Below are 25,957 nucleotides of genomic sequence, written 5' to 3'. Positions count from 1 at the left end.
CATAACTTCCTGCAACTGCGAAAATTAAATAGATAAAAACACTGAAAAATTAAGTTTAAAAATACATGTTGGATTTATGGGTCAAAATCATTTGAAAAAATTGAACTCTGCCAAGTCTAGTTATAATACAGAAACTCGCAGTAACTGATAAGGTTAAATTTAGCTGGCCCTGGTTGAGATAAAAGTAGTGAGAGACTCTTGGAAGTTTACATCCTACTCCTCACTTAGCCCCTGTGCCCTACAGAGACTTGTAAATGGTTCCTGTAGCTTCTGCTGATAGCTCTTTTTTTTTTTTTTTTGCTAGTGGCTCCCACTGATGCCATGCTTCCCAGGGCTTTGGAGCTGTGCTCCGGCTCTGCTCTAGCTCCAGGCAAAACCCTGTAGCTCCGCTGCTCCAGGTTCTGCTCCAAAGCCCTGGTGCTTCCCTGAGATTGACAGTTTTCATATCTTAAACACAGTATTCTAAATGGCCATGTAGTAGCAGCCGCCTGAATGAGGGTAAGCACAGACTTTTGATAGGTAGTTGTGGTAATTTATGGGAGTTGCGCTACTTCTATTGATCTGACCAATTTTGATAGGCATTTGCATTTCAAGTTGGTTTATATCATGCATAAGGAATTTTTCTTACAGTACATTAAATGTAATAATACTCAACGTATTGCTTGCTTGAGTATTGTGTACCTGTTAGTACTTTATTATTATTTTTAAATAATAATATCTAAGTTAGGGAAAACAAGCTATGCTCTGATATTGCGTATTTATACCTCAAAATTAAACAGTCTACTTTCCAAGGATGGGTGAGCGTAAAAGCTAGAATGTAAGGCATAGAAGGATGTGTGTTCAGTATCATGTGGAGATCAGTAAGACATAAATGAGAGCAAACTATAAAAAGGGTATGAATGTGACTCTGATGCAGACGAAGTAGAGAGAGTGTGAACTTCTCATAAGAGACGAATGTGGAAAGACTCTAGTTAAAATAGAATATATTCAATAGAAGACGTATTATAAAGGTGACCAGCGATAAAACTGGGGAAAATATACGAGACCTATTTGGTTAGTTTTAGGCCTTATACAGGGACATGTGAAGGAACTTGTCCTGCAGGAGTTTGTATGCGGTTGTAATAATAATAAACGTAGTTTGCTCGGGTTTGGCTTTTCTTTATATTAATATCTTGTGCACATTGGCATTTGTGTAAATTATTTAACTTGACAATGCAAAATGTCTATTACCTTCTAAAACCGTTAATGTTTTGCTGATACACACTTCTTAAACTGAAATATATAATATTAGTGTTCATAATCCATGAGCATGAAATTAGTTAATATTCAAAAACTATCCAGGTGTGTGTTCCTTCCTGTTACTTCATGTATTCTTGTGACATGTTTCTACAAAAGCCTGTTCTTCACATTCATACTCTTATTACTTGTTTCCACTAAAACTGACAATGTGGTGTGTGCTGTACAAACACAAAAGAAGATTTGGTTCCGAAGAGCTTGTGCTTTTTCTTTTCTTTTCTTCTTTCAGGGAGACAGTCTTCATATGAAAAAGGAAGGCTTCTACTCTTTCCCTTCCCCGTCCCTCATATCCTGCTTTACAATCACTTTTTTCTGACTGGATATGGTTTGTTCAAAATAATTTTATGCTCCTTTAGTTGGGTGAAATGTCACTAGTGACATGGGGTTTGCAGCACTCACAACACCTCTTGGTCATAGCAATAGGAGAGCAAGACTCCTCTGATAGCATAAAGCTAACGGATAAGTTCATCTTAAAAACTGTTTCTGTTGGGTAGTTATCAGGTTTGCCACAACAGAGGGTTAAAAAAAGAATAAAATTTATATTAATTAAGATGTTATAAAGTTGATTCTTTATTTTAAAGAACTTATTAGTTTCCATAGCTCCTTCTGTCACCGTTCAGGGCAACTGCACCTATATTCCCCTCCATGGTCCATGAAGAGCACCAACTCGAGGACCCAGGCTAATCAGTCATGACCTCTCTTGGGTAGAGATCTGTGCGTCTCTCCCTCTTGACCAGGGTTTTTCCTGCCATAGTTTCCTGTGACATCACTAACAAGCCAGACTGCCCAAACAGGCCAGCATCTGCACTAGTATTTCTCTTTGAAGGCTATAAATAGCTGTGATTGCCAGTAGTCACAAGTTACCACACAGCTCTTTCTAAGAAGCACACTTATTCTTAAAGCAGAGGCATTACAGAGCAAATATATTAAAAACAATAAAAGAATCTACACCCATGCTACCAAGCTTATCAAAGATCACTCCCCACAAAACCCAAAAAGAACTCTGGTAGGAGTCAGTCCTTCAAACTTAACCAAGGGTTTTTTCTGTGGTTATAGTTTAGTAATAGTTTGAGCTAGCACACTCATTAATAAGTTGGTCTTTTCTTTATACAGTTTGAACTTTTGATCTTGAGACTCCGGGAACAGGTAATCAGCAGACGGTGGTTGTCTCCTCAGGGAGTAGTTTGCATAACTGGAGGTGGGGAATTTGCATTCACTTCCACCTAGAGATTTCTTCAGGCAAACCACTTGACAATGTTTGTCCCAGAAGTCCATTCTTGTCTGGCACATTGTTCAGTGTAGTCCTTTAAAGTTCATAACACTTCACAAGGTTCACATCCTGTCTCCCGTCTAGGGGAGTGGTTATGTACAGTCCTGGCCCAGACCATTTAAAACAGTGGACCTCAAATGTACTTAAACTTAATAAACTCTCCCAAGGATATTGCAGAAAAGATCGTATCTGTCATACCATCCATTTATTATAAAGCACATTTTATAATGTCTATTAATTACTAATTGCCTGAAATACTCAGCACATTTTGTACTATTTAGTCTCACAAGGTATAATCTCCAGCCTTCCCATCCCTCTTACACGTATTGTTACAGAAGCAGCTTCATTTCAGGAGGACAGCTTGTTCATTAAACTGGAATGACTGTCTAGGTACCATTATAAATAATGTTAACTATACTTTTAGCATTTTTTAGCTTCTTTGAAGTAAATGAGTATTTTTAAGAAATAATTGTTCATATTTTAAATTTAAAACTTGTGCTTGAGCTGATTTCAAGTGTTCCCTTCTTTTTATTTGTAGAGTGGGTATCTCCTACTTTGTTACTGACATGAGAGCCAGATCTGCTTGTGGCACATGAACTTAATCACTATGATAGGATCTTAGCAGGGACAGTTATTTTCATTGATGTAATGTGGTTTTCTAATAGGACTGGAGGATCACTTTGTATGTGGCTCAGGAGGAGATGTCACCAGAGGCTAGGGTGACCAGATGGCAAGAGTGAAATATCAGGACACATTGGGCGAGCAGGGTGGGGGAGACGACGATGATAGACACAGGTGCACAGCCCCGACCAGAGCCATGAGAGGGGGAACATGGCCCTAGGAAGCTGCAAGAGGAGTTGTACGGCCCCTTCTGCAGCCTGCACCACAAGCCACAGAGCAAGGACTCATGGCCCCAGCTCCAGCCCCCAGTAGAAGCCACGGGGCCAGGGGCATAGGGCTCTGGCTCCAGCCCCCGGCTGAAGCTGCAGGACAGGGGCACAGGATCCTGGTTGCAAAGTCAGATCCAGTTGCAGGGCAGGGGAGCGAAGGGTCCCAGTTCTAGCTCTGGCTCCAGCCACAGTTGCAGAGGGGAGGCCCCCAGTCCTGCCTTCAGCCACTGACAGCTGAAGCAACCTACGTCACAGAGGTCTGGAATCAGTGAGTCTAAATTATAGACTTAGTCGTAATACATATTTAAACATACAGATTTATTTGTATACTAAACAAACAGGGGTAAAGGGCCGGGTTTTTTATTCAGTCAATAAATCAACTTTCCAATTTGCATACCTCTCAGATATGCCAGAAGTCTACTATTTCTGGGATAACTTTGCCATAGTCATGACTTGCTTCTGGGCAATCACAAAGCTGTAGAAGTCCTTGCAACTCATCCGGAAATTCATTTTGACAAGGGTTTCACTCCGCACCAAGTCTATGCTGCTTCGATTCTGGACATCAGTCCATGCACCTTTCATGATTGAAAATACACACTCTGAGTATGCATTGCTTATGGGTATACTGAGCACGTATGACACCAGCTTTGCCATGTTCAGGAATTCAGTGCTACTGTCCTTGTTTCTCAGCACTTGACACCAGAGTTCCCCACCTGAATAGTTTCCAGGTTCCAACTTGGAATTGATGTCTTTGATGATAGAGTGGATCTTGATCAGCTCTATCATCACTGTTTTCTGAAGGTTTACAGCTGTCACGGCCGCAGACAGATCCTTGTATTCGAATACCCTATTAACTTTGATGTTCAAGCACTGGGTATTGAACAAGTAGCCAGTTGTTGAAAAATCAAACCATTTCTTCAAATATAGGATCGTAAAATTTCATTAAATCTTTCTGGAGACATGTAGCAGTAACAGGCAGCATGTCAATTAATGCATTTTCAACTTTGGAGCCAAAGAATTTGTCATTTTTCCATTGCTGAAGTTTAATTCTCAGAGTATTCATTATGGCATACACTTCACATGCTGTCATACTCTCATTTTCCAAACAGAGCACAGTATCATTGAAGATTTTCAGGACATTCTGGAGGGAAAACATGGCTCATTTAATATCAGGCACTCAAGTTCACCTATCTCAGTATTTAGACTTCTGCCATTTGTATACAAACACTTATTAAGTTTGTCACTTTTTAGGTGTCTGCCATGATCTGATGTAATTGAATGGAACTCTCTTTCATTTGACTGTTTTCTCTTTGATTCCTGGCTTTATCAATTTCTAGCCTGTCCTCCTTACTAGAATATAGACTTCCCATTAATAGATGCTCCCCTAAGGGATGTCTGTGTCTGAACTGTGTGCTCCTCCACAGCTGTTTGCTTTCCCCCAGCCCTTATTTAAAAAACTCTACAACCTTTTTAATTTTATGTGTCTGCAGTCTTGTTCTGTTTTGGTTTAAGTGGAGCCCATCTTTCCTGTATAGGCTCCTCCATTCCCAAAGGGTCCCCCAGTTTGTAATAAACCTAAACCCTCCTCCATACACTATTGTCTCATCCATGCACTCGGACCCTGCGTATCTGACTAACTGGCCCTGCACAGGGAACTGGAAGCATTTCAGAAAATGCTGTCATGCAGGTCCTGGACTTCAATCTCTTACCTACCAGCCCACATTTGGCCTCCATGACCTCTCTCCTACCTTTCCCTATGTCATTGGTACCTACATGTACTATGACCACCAGCTCCTCCCAGCACTGCACATATCTCCCTAGATAACTTGAGAGATTTGCAACCTTTGCACCTAGCAGGTAGTTCACCATCTAAATGGATGAAAAAAAACAAACATACATACCTTTAATGAACCTTCAACAAATGCAAGGATAGACCAAAATGCTGTACCTTGGAATATTGTATGAGGGATGTAGGGAAAGTCAAACATAAGGAAGTATTTATGCAAGACTTAAATTTGAATATTCAAGAAGAAAAATCGATGAATGAATGAAAATGAATCCAAAAAAAATAAAGCTATACTCATTTTATAGAGATCGTTTTATACCTTGAATACTGCTCAGATTCGTGAGTTTAGATTCTGTTGCATGTCTCCTGACCAGACACTGCAGAAATGTCTATATCTTACTATTAACATTTTCTTAATCTTTGAGTATGTTGTTTGTGTACATTTCCTTGTCATAGAAATGTTTATTAAATGTGGGCATTTCAAAGACATGTAAGGGACTTAAATGTCCAACTTGTATTCAAAATTAATAGGAATTAGGTGCCCAGTCCCCCTAGGCAGTGTTTAAAGAAAAAAAAATCCCACCCTGACGGTAGAAATGACCTAATAGGCCATGTACAGTGGAACCTCAGAGTTATGAACAACAGCATTTTTCTTCTGCATATTAACATTTCAAAGCTGTATTAAGTCAATGTTCAGTTGTAAACTTTTGAAAGAACTACCACAATATTTTGTTTAGCGTTACAAACCTTTTAGAGTTACGAACAACCTCCGTTCCCAAGGTGCTCATAACTCTGCGGTTCTACTGTAGTTCACATTCCTATTGTTTCTTCCCTTTGTTTTTGTTTTTTTTTAGATTGTGAAAACTCTTCTTTCCCAGCCCGAAGCCACATTGCATATAGCTTTAGTTTAATAAAATGATGACCTTTAGGGGTATTAAATTCAATACAAGTACCTCCGGAAGAAGCTGGGGTCAGTCTAAACAAATACCTGGCAGGCTACTTGTTGCTTCTTATATTCGAATTGTGGGGAGAAAATAGTGACAGCAAAAATACGGTTTCTTTTTTAATTTGATAGGCAGAACTACGAGCAGCTGTATTTTTGGCACTTGAAGAGCAAGAAAAAGTAGAGGTAAGGAGATAAAATAATGTAATTTCTACTTCAGCTTTCAGTAAACTCTTAATGCAATAAAAAGTACAAAAATACAAATAAAAAGTTTGTTTTTTGTCACTTTGCCAAAAGTATGTTGATAACCTTAGATCCTTACTGATTTCAGTGGTAACAGGATCAGGCTTTAAATATGACAACAGAAATATCAAGATTTTACTCAAAAAATTTTCTAGTTCTTTAGATGTTTGGGTCACAACAGTGATACGAAGTGTTGGAGTTTATTCACTGAAAAATATAAAAAACTATCTATCTCATCTATTTTTTCCTTTTTATAAGATCTGGTTAAATTCATAACATCTCATTCACAATCGGTTAGCTCTCTTGGGTAAATATTGATCTTGGCTAGTTTTCAAATAGCATGTTATCCAGTTGTCCAGAATGACTCTTAAGAGGATAGGAAAGAGACAAAGTGGACGAGGTAATATGTTTTATTGGACTAGCTTTTGTTGCTGGAAGAGACAAGCTTTTTAGCTTCAGAGGTCCTTGAAGAAGAACTCTTGTCTCTTCCACCAGCGGAAGTTAGCCCAATAAAAGATACTAGCTCACCCACCTTATCTCTGTCATATCCTGGGACCAACACGACTGCAACAACACTACAAACATCTAAAAAAGATACTCCAGTCCATCAAGTGTGTTCAGAAATTCTTTTAAAATGCTTCTTATTGATATTATATCATATTCGATCATAAGACTTCTGAAATGTAAAAGATGGAAGTACTTTCAAAAAGCACATTATGAAAAATTAATTAATGCATGCAGTTGCCAAGAGTACTTCTGCATTTTTAAAAAAATATTCTAAAGGAACTTTATCAGTTTACTCATGTATAAGCGTACATTTAAAATGAGAGCCTCTGAATTATCAATGTAAAGTTTAAGAAAACATATTTCTCATTTGCAAATTTCTGTGCTTTTTGTGCTTCTGGTGACTCTGCAGCAATAGCACAGACATCATTATTAGACTGATTCATGAACAGTGATATTTTGGTATGCTGGTGATCTTGGTTTAGAATTTGGCATTATCTAAATTGTATAGTGATTTTTCAAACCAAAAACTGCAAGTTAATTTCTCCTTGATTTTAAAATGTAAGTTAAATAGAACAGATCTAGTAGGGGAAATTAGCACTTAGACACTTGCAGGAAGGTATTGCAAAAAATAGAAAATAAAATTGTTTAGTAATCCCATGTTAACTAATAGTTTAGTCCATATTTTCCTGAAGAATCTGCAAATTCTATTTTAAAAAACAGAGCAAGTGCAAAATAGTAGGGCTGTCAAGCAATTTAAAAAAACTAATTGCGTGATTAATCATACTGTTAAACAACACTAGATGTTTGTATGCCCCTTCATAATATCTGGCATGTATACTGATTACAAAAGTCCCATGCCAATGCCTGGTCTCACTTTCTGTTGACATTGTAAATAGGAAGAGGGCAGAATTATCTTCTGTAAATGTAAACAAACTGGTTTGTCTGAGCGATTGGCTGAGTGCACTTGTAGGCTCTAAAGTTTTACATTGTTTTATTTTTTGTACATAATTTTACGTTCGTAAGTTTAACTTTCATGATAAAGAGATTGCACTACAGTACTTGTATGAGGTGAAATGAAAAATACTGTTTCTTTTGTTTATCATTTTTACAGTGCAAATATTTGTAATAAAAATATAAAGTGATCAGTGTACACTTTGTATTCTGTTGTAATTGAAATCAATAAATTTGAAAATGTAGGAAAAAATTCAAAAATATTGAATTTCAATTGGATTTTATTAACAGTGCGATTAAAACTGATTAATCGCAATTAATTTTTTTTTGCATTAATGCGTCCAGTTAACTGCGATTAAGCGACAGCCCTACAAAATAAAATTGGCAAACTTCTATTTTTCAGTAGTTGTTTTGCTCAACAGCTTAACTTGTAATTTTTTTAACTGTATGGAAAAACATAAAAATCTGTAACCTGCTGAACTATTCCTACCTTATAATAATGTTCCTATAGCCAAACTATAATCCCCTGGGGTTTGTAACAGAAATATCAAGACAGCCTTAATTATGGCTATCTAAATGTGCTGCTTTTCTAATTACTACTAGTACACTTAGTCTAAAAGTACATTTTATTTGGTAAAGTGGATTGTTTAAGCTGTGAGGCCTGTATGCCCAGAACTCTTGATGAGGTGTTAAATTTCTTTGCAGTACAGGGAAATCCTTATTTATTGTCCTTGATTTTTCATCTTTCAACAGAACAAAACACCCCTGGTAAATGAAAGCTTGAAAAAGTTTCTAAGTACAAAAGATGGTAAGCTCTTCCCTGTTCATTAACTTATACATTCCTCAGATATGACAAATATTTTGAAGAAAATCAAGCTAAATCCATTTGCTCTTGTTTTGCAATATGATCCTGATTTTGGTCATAAACAGATTTGCAGTAAAGGTAGAAGCCAGTCCTGCTCCCATTAGATAAATATCAAAATTACCATTGCACATGCTGAAGTTAAGATTGAGTCCAGAGTTTTTAAAGCTAATATTCTGTTATTGCCATAGTCTCAGTTGAGAGGACTGATTTCTGTAGGTATTTGAATTAACTGCCGAGGAATTTTTTTTCCATTGTTTTGTCATTTGTTGATTTACAATAATTCAGTTGAGCCTTTTTAACACAGCAGAAACAGCAACCTGAAGCTGTAATATGAAAGTAGATTGTAGAGCTACAGCATTAAAAGTGTGTGTGGGACAGGCACCAAGATTAAGAAGTCTTTGAGCTAGTTTTTTATTTTATTTATTTTTTTAAAAGATTAAATGGGGCATGAATTTTAGAAGGAGCCTTGAGTTTTGCTCCAACAGTTCTGGTTTAATTTAAATGTCTTCCTGATTTGGATTGAGGATTAGGTAGTTAAATACCTAAACCAGGCCTGCAGAATTATGGTGGACAGAGGAGACCAGATTGAGGATCTCTTAAAAATCAGGTCCTTAATATAAGAGAATTTAATTCTGTTTGATGTGCCAAATGATTTTTTTTTCCTTTTTCTTTTTAGGTCGCTTGGTTGCTGGTCTTGTTGCAGAATTTCTTCAGTTTTTCAATCTTGACTTTACATTGGCTGTTTTTCAGCCTGAATCAAGCACAGTAAGGAAGATACTGTTTTTAATCATATGCTAACTTGACTGTTAGAATCTGAAATGAACAAATGCAGAAGCTTTATTGGATTTGGTTTTGGTCTATGCAAGTTACTCAAATTTATATGCTAAATATCAGTAGGGCCGCCCAGAGGATTCAGGGGACCTGGAGTCTTCGGCAGCGGGGGGGCCCCCGCTTCGGCAGTAATTCGGCGGCAAAGGGGGGGATCCTCCCGCCACCAAAGTGCCCCAAAGACCCACGGCGGGGGGCCGCCGCCGAATTGCTACCAAAGACCCGGCACTTTGGTGGCGGGTCCCGGAGCGGAAGGACCCCCCCACCCCCCACTTGCCCTCTCCTCCCGCCCCTACCCCCCGTCTGGGTGGCCCTGAATATCAGCTGGAATTTAGTAATGTGTACATGCATCCCTACACTAACCCAAGCCAAAGACTGTCACAAGTACAGAAAAAGGATGCTTATGTAATTGATTATTCATAGGTTGTTGGGTTTTTTTAAAGTTGACTCTGCTAAAAGCATAAGTGCTTCATCAATTATTTTCTCCCTCTGTCATTTTTAAATAAATTAGTTTTGTCTGTGGAGCTATCTGTGCTCATAATAGTCAAGGGTTCTATTAATCAAATAATGATGTTCCTTTGGCCTGTGTGCCAAATTTTATGTCTCTATTGTGGAAGAAATGAACTCCACTCTCAGGTTGGAAGCAACAAAATCAGAGACAGCTTTAATCAGGACATGCAATTGCAAGGGAAGAACACAGCTGACAGAGAGCATCCCTGCCTCAGTTTCTCCAAAGTACAAGCAAAATCACACAAGCATTTATACCTGTTTGTGACATGCATTAATTAAAAACATCAGCATTTTATTTAGGCTATTTGCTATCTATTCCAGTATTTTCTCACTTTCTCTTCTCAAACATCGTTATCTCAAGGCTAGATCACACTGACTATTCTGCTTTTTTCCACTCGCTTCTGATGTGAGCCCTGCTTCTGCAGGTCTCTTGATATTAGGCTAAGACTTGACAGAACAGTTACTTTGTCTCTGACACTTAAATGGCTGCATTTAAACCCTCTCTTTCTTTCCCTGCTTCCACACTATCAATGCAGCAATACTGAATTGAGAGTAAAATAACTCACTCTATAATGTCAGAAAGTGGTTCTGCTGTAAGAGAAACTGGAGGAAAAATAAGTGATTGTATGCAAGTGAGCCAAACAACACAATAAGCAACAAGGTTATGTGCTTGTGGTGTTGGCCTACAATTCTGTTACAAGAGGAAGAGACTGAAAATGGCTTTTTTTTTTTTAAAGTAGTACTATATTTAGCTATGTCTTCTAAACACTTTTTCAATTATAAAATACCTATATATGACATCGATTATTTCTAATTGAAAATATTTTCCATCTGTTTTAAAACAAACGTTTATTCCTTCACAAAGTTTTTATTCTTATTGATCACTTTTCAGTTTAGTTTTCTAGAATAATTGCTAAACTAGTTATTTAAGCTTGAATTTGAGCAAGAATGATTTTTTTCACGTGAATGAAATATTGATTTCATATCCATTTTAAAAAGTGGCTAGATATAAGGCATTTGTTAATTCAGTCTAGATAAACAGATTAAAAACTGGTGATTCATATTAAATCCTAGTGGAAGGACTTTTGCCCTGTTTCACAGAAGAAAATTCAGAAAAATCTTCGGCAACTGACTTAATCCTAAAACCACCTAGACTCCCATGCTGTGCTAAATGTCCTCAGCTCCATGTGTCTTCAGAATCAGCTCTGATTAAGAGGAGCTTATGTACCTGAGAAATATTTCAAGTATTCCCTATTCATTACATAACATGAAGGTCTGTTCTGAAAATGGCACTTCCTACTAACTGATTTCTCCCTTGCTGTCTCTAGAGTCACATCTGCTGAGTTCAGTAGCCAAAAATGCTGTTACTACACTGCTTCTGTTAGCCCTACAGAACCAACATAGCTGAGAATGCAGGCTGAGTTCTCTTTGTTGTGTGTTATCAACAGTTGTTCGTTTTTTTTGTTTTTTTTACTAAGATGCAATCAGTTATACCTCTGCAAACTTAAGGAAAAGCATAGTTTTCTATTGATTAATGAAAAGAAAAAGACCCAGCTTGAGTCTCAAAATCCAAATTGAGATTGTGGGACTGGCATTTTTGGGGTGTGGTAAAGATGGGAATCTTTGTTTGTAAAATGAGCATATTTGATAAGGAGCTGTATTGAAATAAAATAAATATAGAATTCCACAATGGCACATTTATAGTCATTTTTCAGATTATAATCTCTTTTGAAATCTGTTTATCTTTCAGTAACTTTCCATAATTTATTTATAGTATTTGCTATTGATTTTGTTTCCTCACAGCACACTCTCTTATATGATCCTAGAGTGAAGTAATACATTTTGTGCAGTTATTTCTATAGTAGTAGACCCCTAATTTAATGGGATTGAGTAATTCAGAGGATTAGAGGGTTGTACAGATGTTTTCAGCTCAAGGTCTTTGATTTGAGTAAAGCCAGGCCTTTACGGACTAAATGATTATATAGTTGTGATGGCTCATCAAGTTGCCTATGTGAAATATGTTGGCGATTTTAGTCTGTTTTGAATGAGATGATGTCTACATCGCAAGTAAAATTTAGTGTTTGATTTCCCTGTATTTTTGAAAAGAGGGCTACAGCTCCCATTAAGTCACCTTAAGAATTAAAGACGAAGGATGCCATTTGTAGTCATTCTGTACTCATGTCAGTGAAACTTGGACAAACCATACTATCACATTTTTGTCTCTCAGCTACATGTGTAAAAGTTGAATTTAGAGCTACCTTTGTTCATTTTTTATTGAACTGATTTACAAGCTATTCTATAATCTTGTTGCTGATGTTGAGAACAAAGGAATTTGGAAAAAATAGGACAAATTTTCATCTGGGTCGTTAGTTAAAATCGGATTTCTTTGGACCCATAGAGGCTGGAAATTAAGGCTTTGATTCTGCATACTGCTCCACATAGGTGAAGCCATGTGCTTGCACAGTTCCATTGAAGTCACTGAAACCCTGCATGGAGGCCGTGGTCCATTTGTGCTGAGCTTGTTGCAGAATCATTGGTTGAAGTATGGTATGACCCAGTTTTAAAAGGTAATAGACTAAAATAACTTGAATATAAAATTATTTTAATCTTAATTATGTGTTAAGTGACATGGAATATTCGTTTTTGTTTTTGTAAGTTCTATAATGTGGTATAAAATAAAGTTGCTGTTTAGTGTCAGCTAGTCCTGATATGTACATGATTGCAACTGGGAAATCTTGATTGGATGGTCAAATGATTGCTGTGCTAACTCCTAAAAGTTTACCACTTTCATTTGAGTTTAAGATTATATCTTAACTTTTTTCCAGCTAAATGGGCTTGAAGGGCGAGAGAATTTAGCCCGAGATTTAGGAATTATAGAAGCAGAAGGTACTGTAGGTGGCCCCTTATTGTTGGAAGTAGTCAGAAGATGTCAGCAGAAAAAAGGTTCCAGTGGTGGAGAAGTAAGTATTGTTAAAATGCATTACACCTTTTTTTTTACAATTTACATATTTATGTAGTTTATAAACTGCTTGTCTTGTCTTAGGGATGAACTGTTGGAAACTTTGTATGGAAATAGTATCTTAAGAGAGAGTTTCCACCTTCAGGACTTTCATTCCTGGGTCTTAGCTCTTAGGGTATTTTGACCCTTGAGGGCAGTAGTAGATAGAATGGGCAGGCCCGCTACTGGTAATCATTTGCCATTTCTTGACACCTATAAATATCACCATCTAAATGTTCCAGACAGTTCCTTTGGTTGCAGTTTTCATGATAAACCAATACAAAATGAACACACAAGCAAGAGTATACCTCAGATTAAAAAAGAAAACAAATTATAAAAATTGAGACACATCCATAAATATCTTCACTTCTGAGTGGAAGTCAGTGAGAGCCCTGCAAGGTTGTATCTTCAGAGAAGACAAATTGCATGTAAGTATTTTTATCTTTATTTAGCAAGATGCCATCTGTGCACGGTTCTCACTCTTGGGGAGTAAGTAGCTTGAGAGATGTCCCAAAAGAAGAAGAAAAATGGATAAAGCTGCAATGAGTAACAGCAAGGCCAATGCCAGCAGTGTGGATTTTTCTTTTATTTTTATTTTACCAATCTACGAATATATGGCTTGATCCTGCTCCATTGAACCCAGTGTGAGTTTTGCCATTGTCTTCAATAGGAGCAGGATCAGACCTGTGAAGAGGCTTTTTAATCATCAAATACATAAACGATATTTTAGTTTATAAGAGGTGGTAGCAATTAGCGAGAAACTTTGTACAAAAAAAATTAGTGAACTGAGAATAAGGAACCATTCCAAAAGAAACTAATGTTTTTAGGGGAGTGGAAATAAAAGGGCTACAAGAGTTTGCTTGAGAAATCTTTTCCAAAGAAATGGAGAACAGAGAGTCTGAAACAGGATTCCATTCTGGAAGCTGTATCAAAGCAACAGTGCTTTGTAAATATGTGGTGAAGATCATGCTGTTGCTTTACAAATGTCTGCAGTGGAGACACAGCTGAAGCAGGCTGTGGCAGTAGCATATGCAGTTATAGCTCTTTCATTTCCTGATCTTTGAGTTTTTAACTGTGCAAACTTAAAATTCTCAATGCTTTTTATGGTATATACACCTACGATACATGGCACTTAAATACTATGCTCACTGGTGTATTGGGTTATATGTAAGCACAGATGTCCATTTTACTGTAAACAGTAGTCCAAAGGAACAAAATAAAACACTAAATATTTTTAGAAACCTGCCTTCTATATGGTAAATTCTTACGAAGTGCAACTTTTGCATGGCCTCCAACCAAGAGAACAAAGTCCTCTGTCTTGCCAAACTTGAACTTCAGGTCTATCTTAATTGAGTTACATTTGGTCTAAATTATGTTCTGCTTTTGAGATAACTCATTAAGCATTTATATTTGAATATATATTAAGAAATACTGCGTCCTTTACAAAACAGCTACAGCATTGCCAGTTCTAACTTCTCCCACCTCCTTCGGGGCTAGACCTGATTGTAGCTAAGTGTAAGTTATAGGGAAGTTCTATAGGAATCTCTGCTCCTTTCTCTAGGCTCCGTGTGGCATCAGTTGCTGCTTCCTTTCTTACAGTTGGTTCATGTAAGACACTTCAGCGTCACAACTGCCTTCCTAGTATCATCGCTCAATCAGAAACGAATTCAGCAATCCCACAAGCTGTGGGTTTCCATGTGCTTGTTGTCTGGAGAGACTCCTTATTTAATTCATCTTTTTCAGCCTGTATTTTTAAAGTCAAGAAACATGTATACAAGCTGGGATAGGAAAATCTGAATATGTAACTTAACCCTGTCACTAGCATAAACTAAAGATATTTTGGTCAGAGGTGTTAAACACTCCCGACAGACAAAAGTTTTACCAATGAAAAGCACCAATGTGGACAGTGCTTTGTCGGTGGGAGATGCTCTCCTGCCAACAAAGCCTTTGGGGAATGGTTTTATTTTGTTGGAAAGAGAGCTCTCATGCCAACAAGGAATGGCTACACTGCGTAACTTACAGCCACACCACTATAGCGGCACCACTGTGCTACTGTATAGTACACAGTGTAGACATAGCTTTAGTTCTTTTTACAATTTTTTTTTTCAAAATAGATTTAATTACTAGAATGTCTTTATAGAAAATGAGAACAGCTTTCCATTACAATTAGGAATGGAATGAGATTCTGTACAACTGCTTAATCAGAAGTGTTCTATCTACTGTGCTTCATCATAAAGTGTTATGTTAACAGCAATTTACTATAATAAGAAAAGTATTCAACATGTTTTAAGAGGATGCAATGATGAATTCTGATTTTTTTGATTCTGATGCAATCAACAAACAAACAGTGTGAGATGTAGACTAATAAGGTATTTACTACTTGGTTTCTAAGGGTATGTCTACACTATGAAATTAGGTCGAATTTATAGAAGTCAATTCTTTTATAAATCAATTTTATGCAGTCGACTGTGTGTCCCCACTCCAAGACCATTAAGGCCATTAACTCGGTGGAGTGCATCCATAGTACCAAGGCACTGTGGTAGCTATCCCACAGTTCCCACAGTCTCCGTGCCCATTGGAATTCTGGGTTGAGCTCCTAATGTCTGACGGGTCAAAAACATTTTTGTGGGTGGTTCTGGGTACATGTTGTCAGCTTTCTCCCCCGCCCCCCATGAAAGCAATAGCAGACAATCATTTCGAGCCTTATTTCCTGGGTTACCCATGCAGATGCCATACCATGGCAAGCATGGAGCCCACTCAGCTCACTGTCACCATACGTCTCCTGGGTGCTGGCAGACATGGCACTGCATTGCTACACAGCAGCAGCTCATTGCCTTTTGGCAGCAGACGGTGCATTACGACTGGTATCCTTGTTGTCGTCTCCTGGGTGCTCTTTTAGCCGATCTCGGTGAGGTCAGTCGGGGCACCTGGGCAGACATGGGTGCTCCTGGCAGACCTCGGTGAGGTCTGTCAGGGGCACCTGGACATAAATGGGAGTGACTCCAGGTCATTCTCTTTTTAAGTTTCATCTCATGGATATTCAGTCCTGCCTGCAGTTGTACTGCACCGTTTTCTGGCGAGCAGCTAGGAGACGAGGCTGGCTAGCAGTCATACTGTACTGTCATCTGCCAGCCTAAGATGTATAAAAGAGAAATGGAGTGGATCAAAACAAAAAAGAGACCAGATTTGTTGTGTATTCATTTGCTCCACCCTCCCTCCCTGAATGGTGGGGGGAGGGATAGCTCAGTGGTTTGAGCATTGGCCTACTAAACCCAGGGTTTTGAGTTCAATCCTTGAGGGGGCCATTCTGTGTGACAGTTGTGTGTGTTTCTCCTTGATGCAAACCCACTCCCTTTGTTGATTTTAATTCCCTGTAAGCCAAGTCGCCCCTCCTTCCGTCAGAGCAATGGCAGACAATCGTTTCGCGCCTTTTTTCAGTGCAGACGCCATAGCATGGCAAGCATGGAAACCCGCTCAGATCGCCACAGTTATGAGCACTGTAAACACCACATGCATTATCCTGCAGTTTATGCAGAACCTGCAAAAGCAAAACCAGGCGAGGAGGCAACGGCAGCACGGTGATGAGGACATGGACACAGACTTCTCTCAGAGTACGGGCCCCGGCAATGTGGACATCATGGTGTTAATGGGGAAGGTTCATGCCGTGGAACACTGATTCTGGGCCCGGGAAACAAGCACAGACTGGTGGAATCGCACAGTGTTGCATGTCTGGGACGATTCCCAGTGGCTGTGAAACTTTCGCATGAGTTGGGGCACTTTCATGGAACTTTGTGACTTGCTTTCCCCTGCCCTGAAGCGCAAGAATACCAAGATGAGAGCAGCCCTCACAGTTCACAAGTGAGTGGCAATAGCCCTGTGGAAACTTGCAACGCCAGACAGCTACGGGTCAGAGGGGCATCAATTCGGAGTGGGCAAATCTACTGTGGGGGCTGCTGTGATCCAATGCAGTCAAAGAGCTGCTGCTATCAAGGGTAGTGACTCTGGGAAATGTGCAGGTCATAGTGGATGGCTTTGTTGCAATGGGATTCCCTAACTGTGTTGGGGCGATAGACAGAACCCATATCCCTATCTTGGCACCAGAGCATCAAGGCAATGAGTACATAAACCGCAAGGGGGTACTTTTCAGTGGTGCTGCAAGCACTGGTGGATCACAAGGGACGTTTCACCAACATCAACGTGGGATGGCCGGGAAAGGTACATGACACTCACACCTTCAGGAACTCTGGTCTGTTTCAAAAGCTGCTGCAAGGGACTTTCTTCCCAGACCAAAAAATAACCATTGGGGATGTTGAAATGCCTATGGTTCTCCTTGAGGATCCAGCCTACCCCTTACTGCCATGGCTCATGAAGCCATACACACGCAGCCTGGACAGTAGTCAGGAGCTGTTCAACTGCAGAATGGTGGTAGAATGTGCCTCTGGACGTTTAAAAGCACACTGGCACAGTTTACTGACTCTAGACCTCAGCGAAACCAATATTCCCATTGTTATTACTGCTTTCTGTGCCCTCCAGAATCTCTGTGAGAGTAAGGGGGCGACGTTTATGGTGGGGTGGGAGGTTGAGGCAAATCGCCTGGCCGCTGATTATGTGCAGCCAGACACCAGGGCGGTTAGAAGAGTACAGGAGGGTGCGGTGCGCATCAAAGAAGCTTTGAAAACCAGTTTTGTGACTGGCCAGGCTACAGTGTGAAAGTTCTGTTTGTTTCTCCTTGATAACCCCTCCCCTCGGTTCTCTCTACTTCCCTGTAAGCTAACCACCTTCCCCTCCCCCCTTTGATCACCACTTGCAGAGGCAATAAAGTGATTGTTGCTTCATATTCATGCATTCTTTTTTAATTCATCACACAAATAGGGGGATAACTGCCAAGGTAGCCTGGGAGGGGATGTGGGAGGAGGACACGGCCACACTGCACTTTAAAACTTATTGAATGCCAGCTTTCTGTTGCTTGGGCAGTCCTCTGGGGTGGAGTGGTTGGGTGCCCAGAGGGCCCCCCACTGCTTTCTTGGGCATCTGGGTGAGGAGGCTATGGAACTTGGGGACGAGGGTGGTTGGTTACACAGGTGCTGTAGCGGTGGTCTTTGCTCATACTGCCTTTCCTGAATCTCAACCATACGCCGGAGCATATCAATTTGTTCCTCCAGTAGCCTCAGCATTGCCTCTTGCCTTCTGTCACCAAGCTGATGCCACCTATCATCTTCAGCCCGCCACCTGTCCTCGCGTTCATATTGTGCTTTCCTGGATTCTGACATTGTCTGCCTCCAAGCATTCTGCTGGGCTCTTTCAGTGTGCAAGGCCTACATGAGCTCAGAGAACATTTCATCGCGAGTGTGTTTTTTCCCCTTCTAATCTTCACTAGCCTCTGGGAAGGAGAAGATATTGTGAGCATTGAAACATTTGCAACTGGTGGAGGGGAAAAAAGAGGGAGTGTGGTACTTAAAAAGACACATTTTAGAGAACAATGGGTAGACTCTTTATTTAAAATGGGTTGGCAATTTAAAAGGAGAGGCTGTGGTTTTCGGGGTAACATGCAGCACAAACCCAATTAACCCCCTCTCACACCCAATTCTCTGGGATGATCGCTTCACCCCTCCACCCACCGCGTGGCTAACAGCGGGGAACATTTCTGTTCAGCCACAGGCAAACAGCCCAGCAGGCACTGGCACCTCTGAATGTCCCCTTAATAAAATCACCCTATTTCAAGCAGGTGACCATGAGTGATATCACTCTCCTGAGGATAACACAGAGAGAGAAAGAATGGATGTTGTTTGAATGCCAGCAAACACCGGGACCATATGCTGTGTTATGCAATGATTCCAGACTATGTGCTACTGGCCTGGCATGGTAAAGTGTCCTACCATGGAGGATGGAATAAGGCTGCCTGCCCCAGAAACCTTTTGCAAAGGCTTTTGCAGTATATCCAGGAGAGCTTTATGGAGATGTCCTTGGAGGATTTCTGCTCCATCCCCAGACATGTTAACAAACTTTTCCAGTAGCAGTACTAGCTGCAAATGCCAGGGCAAATTAATAATTAAACACGCTTGCTTTTAAACTATTTAAACGGCTTTGTCGTGTGGACGAGTGTAGGGTTAAATCGATGTAACGCAGCTAAATTCGACCTGAACTCATAGTGTAGACCAGGGCTAATTTAGCTTCAGTCAAACACTTGACTGGTTAGTGTTTATGCGGTGTACTATGTGCAGTATAAAAGATATTACCTCACCCACCTTGTCTCTCTGGCTAGTGTTTAGTTAACTTTTGGCACATTCCTAATTGTAATGAAAATCCGTACGATCTGTTAATCTGAAATATTGTTTTTCTGCTTAAACCTGTCGTCTTTTTCATCAGAAGTATTTTTAAAAGAAAACTGAAGCATTTGTATTACAAAATATTCACTGAGATGAATATAGTGAAGTTAGATATAGATCACCAAATTTAACGGGGTCTGCCCTGTAAGGAGAGAGAATGAAATCCAGGTAATAGCATTTATTATCATTCCTGGTCAGGATAGTCATTTAAACGAAAGAATGTTTACTAGACTTTCAGAAGTAGTGCATTCAGCTGTTTCACTTACACCAAGAATGTGTTTAAATACACACTAATAAATTAGCCAGAAGAAAACTTAATTTGAAAATAGTTCTGGCTTAGAATTGCTAAAGTGGCTGCACAATGTCACAATTTGTATGTAGTGAAGGGGCAAAGAGTTTTGCACCCTTTTTTTGTCATCATTTGGCATTCTGACAGTGTTATAGAATCTTAAGTATGTTGTTTCTTTGTACAACTTTGGTTTAGGTTGCTCCAGTTCTGTCTGACATGCGTTCTTCACCAAAATCACCTGATGGAAGATCAAATACACATCCAATATCAAGTAAGGTAAGTTAGCAACATAAAAGGAAATGCTAAATGTAACAATTTTTGTTTAAGTTCATTAAAAAGAGGTTTTGTTTTTTTAATGTAAAAGACTATTATTGTAGAAGTGCTGACTGATTCATTTAGCAGGAATCTTTTGGCCATCATACTCAGCTGATTGAGGCTCTGGTCTTTCTTTTCCAAACATTTTGAAATATAGAAGAGCTATGTAAATCCTTGTGTAGTGACAGTGGAAGTTGAAATATTGGTCATTTGATTTAATTTATCAGTAGTGCCTTACTTGGGAGATGTATAATCAAGCTCTTAAATGGTCTTTGCTTGGTGCTAATCATCCATCTTTCAGACATGAAGCTGTATGCTTAATCTGAAGGTGCTCAGTCTGAAAGTATTTTAGTTAGTTGCAATATTAACAACTTTCTGCATACTGTTTTAATGTAAAATGTTGTGAAGATTGTCATAGGATGTGTTGCAGCATGCTGTTAGATAAGCAGTACAGAAAATTTGGTGTCATGGCAAGTTCTAGCCATGTCTTAAATGTGTTCGGCACAAGGTGAGGGGCTAATTGTCACAACAAGTGATGATATCACATCATGAGATAAACACTGATGTGTTCAACTGTGTTAACGAAGTGACCCTGTGCATTTTCTATTCAAAACAAAAAAAGACTACTCTGGACACTTGTACTCGTCCAAGGTTAGTCCACTTCACTTCCTCCTCAATAACAAGGTTTCCCTTTTTAATTTTTATTTTAGATGAGTAAAAACTGAAACTAGTTTTGTTGCTTCCCATTTTACTCCAGTTTTGGGGAATTGGAATGTGGATGTGGAGTACATTAAGTGGTGCATTCCAGCAGTAGTTTTAAAGTCCTACTGTTTCCTTTTTCCCTCTGATACCTGTATCAGCAGTTCTGAATGACACATCACTTACAGCTTAGTCTCTAACCGCCCCCTTGCTTCCCAAAAATACTTTAGAATAGAGAACAACAAAAACTTGATTCATTTTTTTGTATGTAAAAATAAAACTAAATTTTAAAAAGAAAATTCTTGTGATGAAGGAAGGAGAGTCCAATTGCTGCAATTCTATATAAAATAGGATAGAATAGTACAGCTTGTTATGAAGGAGGGGACAGAAAAGCTCGTATGGTAGAAGCTGCTTAATTGGAACACCCTGCTGAATTCCCATCATCTTGATTTAACAGCTGTTTCAATTAATAGTTTCCCCAAATATTACTTAAGATTATCACCATATGTTTCTCCAACTTGAATCACTTAACTGATGCTTGGTTATATACTAGCTATATTTTTACTGCATAGATCTTGCTTTAAAATTGGTAATTTATTTCAATTATCAAAACATTAAAATTGGCATAAACTATACATCACTGAATGTTTTCTGGCTGTCACTATGTGGAACAGAGCAAAAGTGTACTGATGAGTTTTAACTTTCATTAACACATGTATCTGTATTAGGCCAGAAGTCATCCCAGCAAACTACCTTTGAGCAAGTACACTTCTTTTAAAGCAACAGCATACTTATTCAGTTTAATAGGGAAAACTTGTTTTCAGAACTCATTCCACTAATATAATTATTCACATCTTATATAAATGGCTTCAGCTGCCACTTAAATTAAAAAAAAAAAAGTATATCTGAATAAAGCACATTACAACTGAAGGCATATTACAACATTCAAAAAAAAGTTTGAAATGTCAGAGTGCATAGCAAGAAAAAAATCAAGAAAACTAGTAACGAGTGGCTGCTTTGGAATTTTTCATTCATTTCTTTTGTTTCAGAGAGTGGAAATTATAGAAGAGCATTAGGAAAGTCTGTGCTTATTGGAAGTGCCAGTTTGTCTTGTAATGCATTGTAGCCTAGTAAACAAAAATAAGTCTGATCGATGCCATCTCGGCTTATGATTGCTTTTTAATCCTATTTTTTAACTTGTGTGTGTCAGTTAGGTAACCTTTGTTCAATATTTGGTGTTCAAACTGCCAGAAAAGAAAAGTAGAAGAAATATTCATAATTGCAAGTAATAGTTTTAACTCTGAAAGCTAACATGCGTATTAAAGATTGGCATTTTAAATAGACTTGAGAAGTGTTACAGTGATCATTACAGATAAAACGTATGAAGTGTTTTCATACAGTAAAGGATAATACCCTTTAAATATGTATTTTTAAAAAAACTTATTAAAAGGGACAAGAAAAAATGTTAAGATCCCTTAAAACAGGGAGGATTTTATTCTGACACATCAGTGTATGTGCCTCAATCACTTCCGGATTACATTTATTTAAACAGGTTATAGTTAGAAAGTGTGGAGGGGGAAACAAAAAGAGCCAGGGGAGATGGTTGATTTTGAGCACTTGTATAGAGCTTCATATTCAAAGGACTGAGCAAATACTAATCCTAACAACAATCTCGTGGCATAGGCGAGCCCCATTTTATACAATTATCTACATGCAGTTTACATAAGGTTGGAGTTTTTACCAGATATGAGACCCTACTGATGCCAGAATCTTGTCTCCGGTTATTCTTGCTCAGAAGTTTTAGAATCTATTTAAGACATTACCAAGCATTTATCGATCAAATATATCCATTTTGGTCATTCTAAAAGGGAATTCAGCGGTGTACAGTTGTTCATACAAGATCCTTAATCTCATACTGATGGCCAGGGCACCCTGAAATCAAGCCATATGCCAGTCCAGGGTAACTGCTTCTTAGAGAGCAAACAAGCAAATAATCAGTTGCTTTTGGTGCTGGCATTGCCTTGACAGTATACACCTCTACCCCGATATAACGCTGTCCTTGGGAGCAAAAAATCTTACTGTATTATATCGAACTTGCTTTGCTCTGCCAGAGTGTGCAGTCCCCACCCCCCTGCCCCCCGGAGCACTGCTTTACCGCGTTATATTCAAATTCGTGTTATATCGGGTCGTGTTATATCGGGGTAGAGGTGTGATTGGCTTTCCTGTTTCCTGAATGTCTACAAACTCCATTTTAGTAAATTTGTGCAATACTTTGACATACTGAACATACAGTGTTGAGTTGTTCCCTGAAAATAGGCATATAAATGACAAAATTATCTGGAAAATCAGTCATTCTTACAGAGCTTTTGTGCAGCTTGTGTGCAGTGGACGCTTCTGCTGATTCTTGATTTAGAAATCATCTTTTGTGTCTGACTAATTACCCACTGTGCTTTTTATGATACCAGACCCACTTGGTATACTTCCAAGGGTTCTGAAGGAGCTTAAGTATGAAGTGTTTGAACCACTAGCAAAACTGTACAAGCTCTCATTAAAAACAGCTACTGTACTGGAGGATTGGAGGATAGCAAACGTATCTGTGGATGATTTGTGGAATTACAGAGCCGTAAACCGTATATCTGTACCTGCTAAATAAGTTAAAATTATAATTAAAAATAGAATAATAAAACACCTGGAAGTTCATATTATGTTAGGATCTAACTAGCATGGTGTCTGCATAGGAAAATAGTATCTCACTGATCTACTAGAATTTTTGCAACATGTCAAAATAGTGGATAAAGATGACATAATTTATGTAGACCTTCAAAGGGCCTTTGACAAGATGAAAGATGAAATCATGGGATGAGAGGCAAATTATTGGATCATAACCTCACTAAGAGGAAAAATAAAAGGAAAAATGTACTCATAGCAAAAGGTTGACAGTAGGATGCCTCAAGGTTATATGTCATATCCAATGTTTAATACATTTATAATCTGGAAAGGGGGTGAGCAGGGAGATATCTAAATTTAGATAAGACAGTTCTTTGAGTGATTGTGCATGTCAATTCCACTTCAGAGGGGTGTGTGTGTGTGTGTGCATGCGCGCGCGCAATTGTCAGATTTTTCCCTCAGTGGTACTCGTTTGGATGGCACATGCGCCTTTTGCTGCATATGCCACCTTGCAAAGTTATAAAGGGCAGAGCTGCTGCCTACCCCCCTCAGTTCCTTCTTATGGCCTTTGACAGTTGTTGGAAAGTGTGATTTTGCTATTGCATTTTTTCCTACGTTTATATGGTTGTTACTCGTTTTGGTAATTTCAGTAGTTTAAACTGTTTACGGAAATGAGTTTTCTTTTGAAGTGTTTTTGTAAATATTTTGGTTCCATTGCTGGGTTATGCCTTGGTCACTGGGCTTCAAGCTCTGCTTTCCTTCAAGAAACTGATGCCAGCGAGTGACCTGCAGTCTAATTGCCTGAAGTGTCTTGGGGAATCTCACATCAGGGACTGTTTTCAAATTTGCAGGACTTTAATCTAAGAACCAAGACAGACAGACAGAGCCAGGCTTAAGTTTCTTCTTACGGAAGCGGCTTTGTGTCCACCCTCAGTGTATTCCCACTCAGGGCAGGTACCGAGTGCATCCATGTCAATCAGAAGTGCTCTGCCTCCCAAGTACTGAGGAAGAGTGACCAGAAGATGGTATGTAAGGGCTCAGTATCTGGGAGAGCAAGGTCCTCAGCACCAAAGTTTAGCAAGCATTTGTACAAGGACAACAGATAGCACTCCAAGGTCCACTCCGAGACAGTCATCTGCTCAGCAGGGACTATCAGCACCGGCATCTCTGAGGTGGCTTCGTCTGGTTTAACTGTACAGGAGACTATCCTGGTACCGTCTACTCTGGAAGCTTATGCAGAAGCATGGGACCTACTGCATATCTCAGGGTCCGCTTTGCTAACAATCCAGGAGTCTTCTTGCCCAGCACTAGCACCTACTGTAACTGTATCATCCCAGCAGATGGTACCATCCATGCCTCCAGTCTTCCACCTGCCTCTTTGTGTGCCTCTACTGTCCAAAGGGAAGCTGGCCATGATCTTACCATTACTGCTGTCTCCGGGCTCCTAACATTAATCCCCAGCACCAATGGGAACAGCCCCTTCCTAAGAGGCTGATTTATCTTCAGACTCTGAGGTTGTCTCTGTGTCGCAGCCACACCAGGAACAACTCCATTTCTCTTCCACCACCTACCATCCTTTTTAAAGGCGAACATTTATTGAATAAAAATAATGTCCTTTATGATTGAGTATTCATCAAACAAACTAAAGAAATTAAAACTTAACTAAACTTAATTTTTTTTAAATTAACAACTGAACTTTACTTAAAAAATGAGACACATAATACCAAATTTTTGCTGTAGTGATAACCAGGCATATACAAAGATACAGTCAGTTTTCATGATCTTTATCTTTAACCAGATAATGAGTTAACCCAAATTGACCAAAACAAATTAAGGTTTCTTCATCTTCCTGTCCTAGAGAATGAGATGTCGCTCATCAGGTGTTATGGACTTAAATTCCTCAATCACATCATTGTAATTCACTGACAAAGCCAATTCGTGTTCAATGTACAAAATCATGAGTGAGTCAAGGCGCTGTTGGGACATTGTACTTCTTAGTTTGTTTTTTACATGTGCTACTTTCGAAAAGGCTCTTTCACATGAACAGCTTGTAACAGGTAAGAGTGCAAAGCATTGAATAGATTTGTAAAAGGCCTGGAACATGGAAGACTGATCCGATTCCCTTAGCCAATGAAGCCACTCTCTGGTGGTGGTCATAGTGGCTACCTTTAGGAACAGATCCATCATAACCCCGAAACAATCTGACTTCAGCTTCCAACTCATCCAAGGACAGTTTAAATTTGTTGGCAATGATTCTCATATCGTCCCTGCCAGTGTCTCAGCTCAGCAGTTTTCCCATTGCAGTCACAATTTTACAAATCTCCTGTTCAAATCGCTGGTCAGTGCCGGTAATCATTGAGTCTAGGAGTGAGTAAAATGAAGTTATTCTCTCCTGCTTCTCTTTTGTATCAAAGTGATGCTGGGACGCAAACACATCATCAATACGAGTGGCTGTTTTTCTCTTCTTAACTGGGGGAATCGATATATCATTCTCTAAGCACATTTTCACACTGTCATTGAAAATATTGTGAGACACTTCTCATCGCAGCGAAAGAGTTACTCAAGCTTTTCACC

At 39.1% G+C, this 25,957-nt stretch overlaps 1 protein-coding gene across 2 annotated transcripts in view; it reads left to right on the top strand.

Annotated features, from left to right (window-relative positions):
• The window catches only part of CEP43 (centrosomal protein 43), a 52,002-nt gene that overhangs the window by 2,866 nt on the left and 23,179 nt on the right, over positions 1 to 25,957 (top strand). For both annotated transcript variants that reach the window (XM_039532529.1, XM_039532530.1), the window contains exons 2-6: positions 6,318 to 6,371; positions 8,640 to 8,694; positions 9,428 to 9,516; positions 12,915 to 13,049; positions 19,898 to 19,978. In XM_039532529.1, the coding sequence (XP_039388463.1) occupies positions 6,318 to 6,371; positions 8,640 to 8,694; positions 9,428 to 9,516; positions 12,915 to 13,049; positions 19,898 to 19,978 (414 nt within the window). The remainder of the gene's footprint in view (positions 1 to 6,317; positions 6,372 to 8,639; positions 8,695 to 9,427; positions 9,517 to 12,914; positions 13,050 to 19,897; positions 19,979 to 25,957) is intronic.

The sequence above is a fragment of the Mauremys reevesii genome, linkage group 3 (genome assembly GCF_016161935.1).
Source record: "Mauremys reevesii isolate NIE-2019 linkage group 3, ASM1616193v1, whole genome shotgun sequence".
Taxonomy (NCBI): domain Eukaryota; kingdom Metazoa; phylum Chordata; order Testudines; family Geoemydidae; genus Mauremys; species Mauremys reevesii.
The sequence above is the reverse complement of the archived record's forward strand: the minus strand, read 5'-3'. Positions and strand labels throughout refer to the sequence as shown.